This window comes from Sesamum indicum, linkage group LG4 (genome assembly GCF_026168435.1).
Source record: "Sesamum indicum cultivar Baizhima isolate 11 linkage group LG4, ASM2616843v1, whole genome shotgun sequence".
Lineage (NCBI taxonomy): Eukaryota > Viridiplantae > Streptophyta > Magnoliopsida > Lamiales > Pedaliaceae > Sesamum > Sesamum indicum.
This window is the reverse complement of record NC_142660.1, coordinates 11,263,643-11,277,351: the sequence shown is the minus strand read 5'-3', so window position 1 is coordinate 11,277,351 and position 13,709 is coordinate 11,263,643. Positions and strand designations below refer to the sequence as shown.

The 13,709-nt window shown below is 41.6% G+C and overlaps 1 protein-coding gene across 1 annotated transcript; it reads right to left on the bottom strand.

Moving 5' to 3' along the window:
• Window positions 1-472: 472 nt before the first annotated feature.
• EMB1270 (Pentatricopeptide repeat (PPR) superfamily protein) lies at window positions 473-5,941 on the bottom strand. The gene is made up of 4 exons (XM_011077522.3): window positions 2,359-5,941; window positions 2,064-2,264; window positions 1,527-1,617; window positions 473-1,145 (listed from the first exon to the last, which is right to left on the bottom strand). The coding sequence occupies exons 1-4, from the start codon at window positions 5,880-5,882 to the stop codon at window positions 633-635; spliced, it is 4,329 nt and encodes a 1,442-aa protein (XP_011075824.1). The 5' UTR covers window positions 5,883-5,941; the 3' UTR covers window positions 473-632.
• Between the last annotated feature and the right edge of the window lie 7,768 nt (window positions 5,942-13,709).

Sequence of the window (13,709 nt, the reverse complement as noted above, 5' to 3'; positions counted from 1 at the left end):
ATGTGACCTAATATTCGGTACAAGCTTCAAATCAGGATCCTGCCCAATTGAGAAGCCCAAAAATATGTAATAATATCCATAATGTTTGAATTCGTTTTTTGAGTGTTTTATTGTGTTTTGTGGAGATAAAGAGAGAAAAACAAAGATAAATAAGTGTATATTAGAGATAGTATGTATGTTTGGATTTGTTTTTTAAGATAATTTATAATAAGTATTGTATGTTTAATGTTGTGTTTTGGGAGACAAAAATTACTATTCATCGTCAATTCATAGTCAAATCATGTCTTTTTTATATATATTTATGTATATATGTGTATATATATATACGTATGTATTTATGTTAAAATAGTTTAAAACACCTAGATAAGATGTTTCTAAATAATGGCAAACATTGAGTATGTTTTGATTCGTCCTGGAGATAACTTGAAAATAAAAACAAGCATAGCAATCATCTCAGAATTTCCAAGCCGCATCAAGGAAACTTATAACATTAAAATAATTAATTTCTACAACTTACAGATGAGACCATTTGAAGTTGTTCCTCATTACTGTTGTATAAACTGTACAAGCAACACAAACTTTACCTGTTTTTCCATTACATACTCATTCACCACTTGCTCACTTTTTTTTCTTTAATCTCCCTTCAACTGAGCCTTTGCTTGCACAAGCTGCTCATCTTTCTTTCTCATAGCCGCAGTTTTCTCCAGCTTGGCTAACTTCTCTCTTCTACCTTCTATGTCAGCTCGTATAACTCTATCTCGTTTCTCGTCTGAGAGTAATGCAAGTCTTGCAAACTTTCTAGGTGTTACTTGACCAAGCCTATCCCTTATGTCGTTGAAAGCAGGAACGAGGCCTCGTCTAATATAGCATCCTTCAATCAGCTGCATCGAATTAGTCTCAGGAAGAATAGGGCTATCTTTTAACTCAAGGTCCAAGCAAAATGGAGAGTCCTTCAACCACAATCTCAAGGAATGAGCTTTTGCAACAAGGATCCCACTCCGGGTTTTACAGGGTAAAAATGGAGACCCCATCTCCCAAAGAAATGCCTTGAGCGTGCTGTTCAAACAAACCTTATTGTACTCGGCTGTACCAGTAATCAGCACTACCGACTTTGGGGATTCAGGAAAACCTTCCAATGATGCATCCTGTTGGAAGAACAGTTCACTATACAATATGTTTGAATTTTAAATGTAATATTTGTGTTGAAGGATTTACAGCTCAAAATTGATTAGAATTACATGCGTGCGCTATTGGCTGGACAATATTTTAATACACTAAAATATAGGAAAAGAATAATTCATCAAGATGAAAAAATGTCAAGAAAAAACTTCGATTCTGAAATTAAGGGACATAATATAGTGGCAAATTCATGATCCATTTAAATTTTATTGTCAAATGAAGTAAATAGGAGAGGGATATTTGTCAAAAATTAGGAGCATCAAGTCCTGCGCGCAACTTTAGTGCTGTAAATTCAGCAAATATAAAATCTGATGAACATCAAGAGAGTCAAAACAAAGAAGGTTTACCTGCATGTGGTCAAGCCATAAGGTCAGTCCAACAAGAGCGGCGCCAGCAGATAACTTTCTAAAGTCGGCTCCCCAATCCTTGTCGGCCACCCTGCAAGGCAAATTAAATTTGATTGAGAGCAACTAGAAAAATCCAACATAGAAGCTATCATGACTCAAATTATTTCTCATACATTAACAGTAGACAAACATGATATACAGTGGCTTTTTCCAGTAATTTCACTAAATAGTCTTGTTAATTAGAAGATTCACCTTTTTAAACACAATCAAGTCTTTCACAGTAACATAGGCAAATTGAAAATTGTGTTAGAGCAACATGAGAATGCTCAATCTCCACTGACAAAGGCTTAAAAGTGAAAACAAACTATCCTATATCATACTGGTGCTAAGAGAAGGTTTTCAAAAACATATTTCACATTCTTCCAGTCTTGCCACTGGAACCTCTACCCGAGAATATTGTTCGAAAGCATAAAGTTTTTGATATAAACACTAGAAAAGTAATTACTCGCCGCATCAAGAGCAGAATTTAGAAGCTACCTGAAAACATTCTGATGATAAATGTTTCTCTTAATTGCCAGTTGGAAAATGCATGTGGCAGTTGCCCTGCGTTCAAAAGCCCACAGCATATCTTCCAAAGCATTAACAAAGTTAAATGCTGCATGATCTTCTACAGGTTCTAGTTTCTTGAGATAGCAGTCTATCTCCGACAGCAACGACACAGAATTTTCTGTTAAAAGCCTGTGAAAGAGACAATTTGGTTTGAGAACAGAGTAGAGATAAGTCCCCAGCCTACATCCAGAAAAATAAGATGTGAAAAGAAGAAACATAGTGCCTTATCGGAATACAGAAACCAGCATCTCCAATTGCATTTAATAGCATCATGGCTTCACTCAAACTTTGGCAGAGACTTGCAGCCCTAATAAAACAAGTCCAGATCCTGTGGTCTGGATCCAAGCCTTCTTTTCTCATCTCCATGAGCTTCCGGATGCCAACATCAAGATCACCATTCTTGAGATAAGCATCAATGACTGTACTGTATGGTAATGTACTTAGGTTTGGACAGGTAGATTTTAAATTATTAAGCACTTTTTCAGCTTCCACTGGATGGCCTGAGCTGCCATAAGAGGTCATAAGCAGGTGCATTGTAGCGATGGTGGGTTCAACTCCTGATTCTTTCATTGTAACAAGCAGTTCTTCCGCTTTAGTATGGTTCCCAGACCTTCTATACATCTTCATCATCAAATGATAGAAGGACCGGTCTGGCTTTTGTCCTTCTGACTTTAGGCCATCAAAAAGTTCTTCAGCTTGCTCTACCATCAGCTTTTTACAGAATGCCGCCATCAGGCTTTTATAGATATCTAACTGAGGGTTTAGACCAAGCCTTTTCATTTTAGACATTAACAAGACCGCTTCTTCAGGCCTACAATCTCTACAATACATTAGGATTAAATTATTGTAAGTTTCATCATCTGGTTTAAGTCCAGATTCTTGAATTTGCTGGTAAACTTGGACTGTCTTCTTATAATCCTCTATCTTTGTGTACAACTTAAGCAAGCAATTATATATAGAAAGATCAGGGGTGAATCCTGCTTCCTCCATCTCAGAAATCATGCCTTCGACATCCCTCACCTGTTTTGCCCTGGACAGCAATCCGATCATAACCCTGTAGAGATGCATGGTAGGAAGATATCCTGCAGCTTTCATCCCATGGTATATTTTCTTCACTTCAAATATATTGCCGGACTGCGCAAATGCTTCCAGCATCAAAACAATAGAGCTCTTACTAATTTTGAAACCCATATCTTGTAGATCCTGAATCACAACGTACAGTTCATTTAACCTTCCATCAACAATCAATGCTTGCAATAGACAGTTCATAGTTTCAACAGTTGGGGAAGGCCCATCTCTCATCATTGTACTGAAAGCAGCTCTTGCTTTCTCATAACAACCACTTGCAGCATAAGCTTGAATCAATGAGTTCCAAACTTTACGGTCCACCATTCTGCACCTCTGCCGCAGGCTTCCCACAACACTTTCTGCTTTCTCCAGTTGCTTCAGCTTTCCATAAGCTTCGACAAGGCTGGTACAAATTGATGTATCATGAAGAGGAAGGCCTTTTACTTCGGCCTGAACAATCAAATGATGAGCCGTCTCAGGTAGATCCATTTTGCAATATATAAGTGCTATTGTCTGATATATGTCCAGAGATGGTTCAACCCCATGGAATTTCATATCTGAAAATATTTGCGAAGCTTCGGAAAGCCATTCATTCTCCGCGCAGGACTTGATGAGGGCCTCGTACATGGCAGAGCTACCACCATAAACATGTAGGTCACTGTTTTTGTAGTATTCATCTAAAGCAGTATCTAACTGGCAAGCTTTGCAATGAATAACAACTAGAGCTTCAGCTATAAACCGCTGGAACCCAGATGCATGCTCCTGTAAAAATTTTAGCAGTTCAATCGCTTCATGATGTCGTCCAGATGAACTATATGAAGTCAAAATTGAAAGTAAGTTCTCTTGGTCAAAACTAGAACCCTGCATAACCACGAGTCTCAACTTTTTTGCTGCAAAATCATAGCATCCACCTTTTGTAAGTACACAACATATCATCTCCAGGCTCAAGCCATGAAGTTCTTCAAGATCCTCCACCACTCTCTGGATAAACTTTTCATTGTTCTCCACACCCACCACTCGGAGCAGTGCTTCATAGAGGGCACAATCCGGTACAAAACCATCACAAATCATTTCCTGGTACAACAGCATTGCCTTCCTTGTGTTATTTGACCTTAAATGCACATCCAACATGACTGAATATGCGAGATTGTCTGGTTTAATTCCAGACCGCAGCATGCAATCAAACATCTCTTCAGCCTCCACTCGTTGTCCAGCTTTTGCATAGCCACATATTAAAGCACTGTATGTACGCAAAGTGGGTCTTATACCAGTATTTAGCATCTCTGACATCACATTTGCAGCCTCTGTCATCTTATTTGCTTTCCCCAGTGAATCGATAAGAACAGTATATGTAACAGCATCAGGATTTCGACCAGATGATTTCATGTCTCTGTAAATTTGCAAAGCAAGGTCATGCTTGCCTTGCTTCCCATACATGTAGATAATGGTATTATAAGTCATCTCATCCTTTGTAAACCCCATCTCCACCATTTCTTCACAGATTTCTTTCACCTTGTCAACATTCCCTTCCCTTGCAAATGCATAAAGTAAAGAATTGTATGTAACTGCATCTGGAAAGAAACCCTTTGAACCCAACTCCTTAAAGAGTTGTTCTGCCTCACTAGAGAGTCCACATCTTCCATATACTGAAATCATGGCATTATAAGTCCATAGATCTGGTTGACATTTATGAGCCTCCATGTCATGGAACACTTTTACAGCCTCCTCCAAATTGGATTCACGTGAACAACCACTGATAAGAGTGTTATAAGTAATTATGTCAGGACGAATCCCTGATCTCCTCACTTCACTTAGGAGTTCAATTCCCAAATTCAGAGTCATGGGACCCGATTTCAGTGTAGCATTTATCAATGTATTAAAACTGACCAGGTCTGGCGCACACCCACGCTGACGCATCAAATCAAGCAACTCCTGAACTTTGCAAAACCGGCCATTCCTAGCATACACACCCATCATTGCGTTATACACTTGGACAGTATTACCAACAGCTGGCTCAGCCCGAGTAAAAATTTCAACAGCCAAAGCTTCTTGATTGGATTTTCCAAGCACAGCCAAAATAGTAGCCAGCATTCTTGCATTGGGGGCATACCAATGGCGAAGATTCAACCACTCATAAACCTCTAAGGCCCTTTGCCAACTAGACTGACCAACCCATTTCACAACAAAGCAAAAATCAGTTGGAGTCATCTGCACCATCTTCTCATCCAAAACATCAGCCACAAACTCCTCGGATTTCAACTCCAAAATTCTGTCCGTCAAGAACTGCACCCTCTTTCTCCAATCCTTGGCCCTCTTCAACGCCAATTTGTTCATTTTCTTGACTTTATTTCTGCTAAGCTTTTCATCAAACACGTCGACTTCGTCATGATTTACATTTGCATTCACGGACTCCTCTTCACTGTGCGCTTCAATTTCATCCTGAACCTCATGATACAGCATTTTATGCTGCGAACTGTGTTGTTGTTCATTGAATTTCAAGTGCGGCCACCTTACAGATGGTGAAGCTCTAGAATAGGTAAATTTCCGAACAGTTTCTTGCTCGTTAGTGGAACTGGAAGTGGAGCAACAAGAAGGAGAGACGTGGTTTTTCTGCGGCTTTGATTTTCTGTAAGCATGTAATGGTGGAGTAGCAAATCCCAGGAGGCCAGTGCATGCCATGGGATTTCTTGATTTGCATGTGCAATGGAACAATAAGAAAATATATTCAGAGGTAAATATCAATTTTGGTCCCTCAAGTATGCCCACTTACCTAAATTTAACCCTAATATTTTCTTTTCATTAAATTTAGTCCCTCAATAATCCTTCAGTTAAAAATTGGTTAATATTATATCTCTAAATGAAATGGAGGATTGCACTTGCTACCCGAATTAGAGGAATATTTAATGAGCATTGCAATGCTAGTTTAGTTGATAAACCTCCCAGTCCCCACCCCAATTTACAATTCAACATTTATATAAATCATTAATAAGAATCATTACAATTTATTAATCAAATAGTATTATAAAGAAAAAAAGGAAAAAAAAAAAGATATGGGTCTAAATTCAACCCAAATCAAAATAATGGCACTAAGTCTAAAGATGCATAGAATGTTGATGGATTTAATTGAAAGAATCTGTGATGAGTATGAGTTTGAATAGGGTAAAAACCTATGCATTAACACCCTAAAAAATCGGAATTACCCACATTAAGATATAACCAACTCGCATCACACATTGTCTTTTGTATTTTTGTTCCTTTTTTGAGGGCATATGTGTATCCCATCATGCATCTCATCCCCACCCTCCACTTTAATCAATCTTGACCCTACACATATTCTATTTGAAAACTTGGGATATAAGAGTGATCCTGGTCAAAAAAGCAGGTCGAAAGAAATTATGGCGATAGTCTAGGTATTCGAAATCGCGTGCTTCCTCGATAGGATCTGTCAACTGGACATAGAAGGGTTAGGACAGTCGGGGTCGTCCCCGACGAAAACACTCCGACGCCCAAGTTAGAATCTCAAAATGATCGTTCAAAAATATCAAGTAATTAATCTCAAACTGATATAAATTGCACATTACCTGTCCATTATGTAAAACCCATATTTATAGATTGGCATCGATCATAAATGGTAGGCGCATGTGTCACGGATTAACTTTCCTTCTGTAAGCCGAGTATCTAGAGTGATCCATGCCAGCTGATAAGGTGGCACATTTGCGTCCTTAACTCAAGCCATTCTAGTCTCTCGCGATTTCTTTTCTTTCAAGTGCGGTCTAACATTTTTGACCTGACATTACTCTTTTACCCTTAGTGAGGGTCATACTGGTCCTAATGATAATTGAACCGTTATCATTAGCCCCCCACTTCGGCATGCGTGATTCATCATTCATGCTGAAGTCGAAACATCCATTCGTACTGTACGCTTACCGCGTGCTGCCACGTGTATGGCTGATACGTTTGCCTCGAGTTTTGCGTTGCCGCGTGTCAACCATCGTGAAGGCTCATTCTTCTAGGTTTTTCCCTCTTCTGCTTCCTATATATAAGTCCTTTATTCAAATGGCTGCACCTTTGGCAGCTTTTTCTCCAGGATCGCCTCCTTCTTCACTCGATCACGCCTTCTGCTGTTCGATCTTGCTTATTCTTCTCCAGGTACAATGTCTCCTTCTTCTAATTCCCGCTCTAGTTCTTCATCTGATGCCCCTCCCCATTCGGTTGTGCCTCCATCTCTCCCTGAGGGACCGTCTCGGGCTAGATCTCGCCGTAGGTCACATAGGAATGAAACTAAGGAACTTGACTCCGAAGAAATCCCTACTTATGCTAGGTTTCAATCTATATTAGATAATAGTCCTTAGGCTGGTATAGTAAGTTCAGTAAAGCAACCAATACATAAAATAAAGGAGAAGTATTTTATTCCTCATAACTATGAGGTAGTTATCCCCAAATCGTTTGATAGGATGCACCGACCTCTCAAAGGTTTTTGTGCTTTTTCTCTCCATCATTTTGACGCCGGGTTGCGTCTTCCTTTAGCTCCGAGTGTTGCCCATATTCTTAACAAGCTGAAACTGTGTCGGATGCAACTCTCTCCCAATTCTATCCGTCAGATTATCCTATTTATTATAGTTATAAGGGTCCACCGTTTCGAACCTAATTTTGACAATTTCTGGTCCTTATATTCATTTACCACTTCAAAGAGATCTGCCGATAGAGGATTTTTTTACTTATCAGCTCGTAAAGACTGTAGGTTTCTTGACCCTCTCACCTCTAATGTTGGTCCTTGAAAACGGAAGTTTGTATTCATTCGACCTCCCCCAGGTCGCGAGTGGCCATTTAGGCTTGATTGGGTCGTAGAAAAACCTATGCCCGTCCTTGAGGGAGGGGGGTTGAAAAGGGACCAGATCAACAGCTTGACTTCTTTTCGCTACGATCCGAAGCGACTTTTAGTAGAAGAAATCCTTCGGCTCACACATCTCACCCCAGCACCCCTTCGGGTGGAAGAATCTCTAGGTGACATGTTTGTTTTTTGCTCTCTCTATGTGTCGATGGTCGCTAACTTTCTTTTCTTTATCTGCAGTCAATATGGTCGACTAGGCTCGTCTTACTCAAAGGATTCGCGCGGCTCAAGCCAGGACCGCGGCTCGAGCCAACCCTCCTCCAAATCCCACTCCTTCGGCAACTTCGATTCGGCCAGAGCTCGATCAATCTCCTGTTCCTGCAAGCGACGTTCCACAAGCTAGGGCTCTGATCGAGGTCGGAAGTGAGGATACCCGATCCCGAGGTCGAGTGAGGAATGTCCCGAATGCTGAGTTATCTCCCGCTCGTTCGCAAGCAGGTGAGTCGAACCCTTACGACTTGGTCCATCACAAACGGAGGGGCACGACCAGTCCTTTACGTCCAACACAGACATCTCGTGATGAGGAGATTCGGAACATGGAACGTTTTGGTGAGGTTACGGAGTGTTGGAAGAAGGCTCGGGAAGATCTGCATTCTCCCCATCATCAATCTGCTGAATTACATGGAGAAAAGTTAGTACCTGATTGGAAAATTTCCTCCACCAGCACTGTTCTGAACACTTTATCAGGTCAGGATTCTTGGGAGTTCTACAACGCTATTTGCCCTCCGAAAGACCAAGCCACTTTGCTCCAAACGTCGTTCACGCGTCTCGAAGAACATGCAGCTCATTCCCTGGTCCAGGTTAGTTTTTCTATATCTTGGTTTCCTAATTTATTCTGTGATCTAAAATCATGGCATTTTTTCAGGCTGCCAATTTCATGCACGCGATCTCTCTGAAGTGTGCTGGATTTTGAAGGAATCAACTCATGGCTGAGCACAGGAGTCGTGACCTTAGGGCCCAGATGGAAGAATCCTCGTTTGAGACGCAAGACTTTGAAGCTCGACTAGCATCTCTAGAGGCAAAGAACAGGGAGTTGGAAGAAAAAATGAACTCGAAAATTGCTCAAGCCATGCAGGCGGGGAAAGAGGCAGGTTTTTCTGCAGGTCATGCTGCCGGGAAAATTGCTGGTGCCATCGAAGGTCGCGAGGAATTTCTTAAGTCTGAAGATTTTGGGGCTCGCATCCGTGAAGCTCGTCTCCGAGGGGCTCGCGATTTTATGAAGGCGCTTGCTTTCGAGTCCGCTCTGGAGATAAAGGCCGCAGAGTATTTAATACAAGGTTTTGAACGTTGTAAAGCCCAGGTGACTACCTTGAGCGGATTTGCTTCCAACTTTGATGTCACGAAACTGGATCCAGGTCTCGGTGGTGATCTTCAGCCCTTTCCAGAGAGTGCGAATCCTCCGCCAAAAGAAGAAGATGAATTTGCTGTTTTATTAAATGAAATAGAGGATTAATATTTGTGTAGGAACTCCCGATCGCTCTATTTCCTCCAAACACTTTTGATATATTTCCGATCTTTTGTATGTTGTTTGGTTGAAGGTTATATAAAATCCATCAAACCTTTTCTTCGGCTTATATTCTGTGGATAGCTTTATCACATTCCTTGGAGTCTTTTTCAGACAAAATTAATCTTTTTCAGATCGCTTTTAAAAAGTCAAGAAGGGGACCCTCGTGTGGATCTTTTTTGGATCGCTATCGGAGAACAAGGGGTCTTTATTTCGCAATATTTTATCGAAAAAAAAAATGGATCTTTTTCAGATTGCTGAAGATAGAAGGGATCTTTTTCAGATCGTTGCTCAACATTGAAGATAAGAATGGATCTTACTCATATCGCTTTATTAATTCGAGGATGTGGGATCTTTTACAGATCGCTTTATTAACATACAAAGAATGAGATCTTTTTCAGATCGAAGTTACTTGAACCTTTCTCAAGCATTTACACGTAGAATTTTCTCAGGTTTTGTATGTTCCACGGTCGTGGAAGATCTTTGCCATTCGCGTCCTGGAGCCTGTATATTCCTTGTCTCTTTATTTCGACCACTTTGTGTGGTCCTTCCCACCCAGGGTCTAGTTTCCCTACATGCTTGGAAACTTCGACCCTTTTCAAGACAAGATCGCCTACTTGCAGCTCTCTTTTCCTCAACTTTTTTTTCTTGTTTCTCATCATTAGTCCCTTGTGGTGAAGCATTTTTGTCCACGCCTTCTCCCTTCTTTCTTCCACGGTCGCAAGGTCGAAGGCTCTTGCTTCAGCATTAGCCTCGGGGTCGTAAGTAGCTACCCTCTGCGTCTCTTCACCTATTTCTGTAGGAATGGTAGCTTCAGAACCATAAATTAGACAAAAAGGAGTTTCACCTGTGGTGGATCTTGGTGTGGTTCGGTATGCCCACAACACTCCCGGGAGCTCTTCATCCCATGAATTCTTAGTTTTAGATCGGGATTTCAAGTGTTGGAGTATGATTTGGTTTGACACTTCAGTTTGTCTGTTCGCTTGGGGGTGTCCGACGGACGTGAAGTTCTGTTGTACCTTCAGCTCTTTCAACCAGGCTGTTAATTGCTTTCCTTGAAATTGTGTTCCGTTATCTGATATCAAAACCCTCGGAATTCCGAACCTGCAAATAATATTCTTCCAAATAAAGTCTATGATGACTTTTTCGAATATTTTTGCGACCGCTTCCGCCTCGACCCATTTGGAGAAGTATTCCACTGCGACTACTATGAATTTTTTCTTACCTCTCGCTGGGGGAAATAGGCCCAGAATGTGATTCCCCACTGGTCGAAGGGGCAAGTGATCTTGACTGTTTGCATAGGGACGCTGGGTGCATGTATTTGGGATGCATATTTTTGGCAGTTCGCACATTTTTGGACGAATTATTTCGTGTCTTTGAGCATGGTCGGCCAGAAATATCCTTGTCTCGTCAGTTTCTGTGCTAATGACCTTGCTCCCGAATGGTTGCCACAACTACCTTCGTAGATTTCCCTCATCACATACCTTGCTTGCTCGTCGTCTAGGCATTTAAGGAGGGGTCCTTCAATAGATCTTTTATACGATTGAGACTCGATTAAAGTGAAACGTGTAGCTCTGAACTTCAGCTTCTTTGCTTGGGCCGAGTTTTCCGGTAATATTCCATCCTACAGGTACTTTATAATATCATTTTTTCAGGGGGAAGATATTTCGACCGTATTCACTTCATCCGCTTCCGAAATTGCTGGTCGGTCACTTATCATGACTGTTACTTTTCGGTTCTTGATGCCTGTCAAAAGAGCCCCGAACTTTGATAGTGCGTCTGCTATATCGTTCTCACATCTCGGAATTTGTTGAATTGAGCATGTCGTGAATCTCTCCATCAAAGACTTCGCCTTATTGCGATACATTATCATGGTCCTCTCTTTAGTTTCGTAGCTCCCTTCAATCTGCATGGCTACTAACTGTGAGCCTGTATATACTTCCAAGGCTCTAGCCCCTGCTTCATACGCTAGTTCCAGTCCCACGATCAGTGCTTCGTATTCTGCCTCGTTGTTGGTCGTCAGGAACGAGAGTTTTGCAGCGACTTCTATCTCCATCCCCTCAGGTCCCTGGATTAGCACTCCTGCTCCGCCATTGCTTGCATTTGATGATCCGTCAACGTGTAACATCCAAGTATGTAGTTATGTTGTTGGTTGTCTAGCCATTTCCACAACGAAATCAGCTAGGACCTGCCCTTTTTCTGTTGTCCGGGCTTGATAATCGCTGTCGTATTATCCGAGTTCGATTGCCCATTTAACAAGCCTTCCTGACACTTCTGGTCGAGATAGTATGCTCCTGAGTGGTTGGTTGGTGCGTACGACGACCTTGTAGGACTGGAAGTACGGTCGGAGTTTTCGAGCTGTAACCACCAGTGCCAAGACCAATTTTTCGATCGATGTGTACCGTTTTTCTGCTCCTTGTAACATCTTACTGACATAATAGACGGCATTTTGTGCTTTTTCCTCCTCTCTGACTAACACAAATCTGACTACATTTTCTGAGACTGCCAAGTATAGGTACAATATATCCCCCACCCTCGGGTTTGCTAGTAATGGTGGCGTTCTCAGGTATCTTTTGAGCTCTTGGAACGCTTGCTCGCATTCCTCGGTCCACTTAAATTCTTTAGCTTTTCTCAGTATCTTAAAGAAATGTAAATTTCTATCTGCAGACTTAGAAATAAAACGATTTAAAGATGCGAGCTTACCTGTTAATTTATGAACATCCTTCACTGAGGCAGGTGATCGCAGCTGCAGGATTGCTTCGATTTTTTCGGGGTTAGCCTCGATTCCTCGGCTGCTCACCATGTACCCAAGGAATTTACTCCTCCGACCCCGAACGTATATTTACTTGGATTAAGCTTCATTCCATATTTTCTCAAGATGGCGAAGGCGACCTCCAGATGCGACAAGTGATCGTCCGGTCGCTGACTCTTAACGAGCATGTCGTCCACATAAACTTCCAGGATTTTTCCGATGTGGTTTGTGAACATCTTGTTTACGAGCCTTTGGTAGGTTGCTCCTGTATTTTTTAGTCCGAAAGGCATAACATTGTAGCAATATATATCCTGCTCAGTGACGAATGACGTTTTACCTCTATCTTCTACTGCCATATATATCTGGTGGTAGCCTTGGTAAGCATCCATTATTGAGAAAAGTTCATAGCCAGCAGTGGAGTCTACCAAGATGTTGATTCTTGGAAGTGGATAGGGGTCTTTCGGGCATGCCTTGTTTAAGTCGGTGAAATCGGTGCACATCCGCCACTTTCCTGAAGACTTCGGGACGACCACCACGTTAGATAACCAATCTGTGTACTGGATTTCTGAGATGTATTCTGCTTTCAACAATTTTTCAACTTCATTATTGATGATCTGATTCTTTTCGACTCCAAATGTCCTCCTTTTCTGCTGCACAGGTCGCACAGACGGGTCGACATTCAGGCGATGCACTATGACTTCGGGATTTATCCCTTTAAAATCTCATGGGTCCCAGGCAAATATGTCCACATTGCTGCGAAGGAACGCAATCATGTGCGTCTCCAGATCTCTAGCCATTCCCGACCCTATTCTAGTAGTCTTCGAATGTTCCCCTCGTACCAGCTCTATCTCTTTATGTTTCTCGATTGGCTCGATTCGCTCCACTTCCTTCTCTACCATTTTATTTTTCCATTGGTCGTCTGACTTTTCGACCCTCCTTCTTTTGTTGGTCTCGCCCTTTTTCAGGGACAGGTTATAGCATCTCTTCGCTTCTCTTTGATCGCAAGACACCTCTCCTACCCCGAATGGGGTAGGAAATTTCATTTTTAAATGAAAAGTGGAGACTATGGCCCTGAAAGAATTTATTCCAGGCCTACCTAATATAACATTGTAAGCGAAATGAGTGTCCACGACAAGAAATGTTACCATTAGTGTCTTTCTTCTTGGTTCTTCGCCCATGGATACTGGTAAGTCGATAGTTCCTAGCGAATCTACCTCGCTTCCTCTGAATCCGACTAGAGGAGTTTTTACGGGTGCCAACTTAACATTATCTAGTCGCATCTTTACTAGCACTTTCTTTAGTATGATGTCTGCTGAGCTCCCGTTGTCCACTAACACCTTGTGTACCACAAAGTTGGCT

What these genes read in the sequence shown, in the direction of transcription:
- EMB1270 (XM_011077522.3), bottom strand. Translation starts at nt 5,882, where the DNA reads ATGGCATGCACTGGCCTCCTGGGATTTGCTACTCCACCATTACATGCT. An exon ending in TATCATCAGAATGTTTTCAG is followed by an intron (nt 1,618 to 2,063) that starts GTAGCTTCTAAA and finishes TTTGCCTTGCAG; the next exon opens with GGTGGCCGACAAGGATTGGG. An exon ending in TATGGCTTGACCACATGCAG is followed by an intron (nt 1,146 to 1,526) that starts GTAAACCTTCTT and finishes TTCTTCCAACAG; the next exon opens with GATGCATCATTGGAAGGTTT.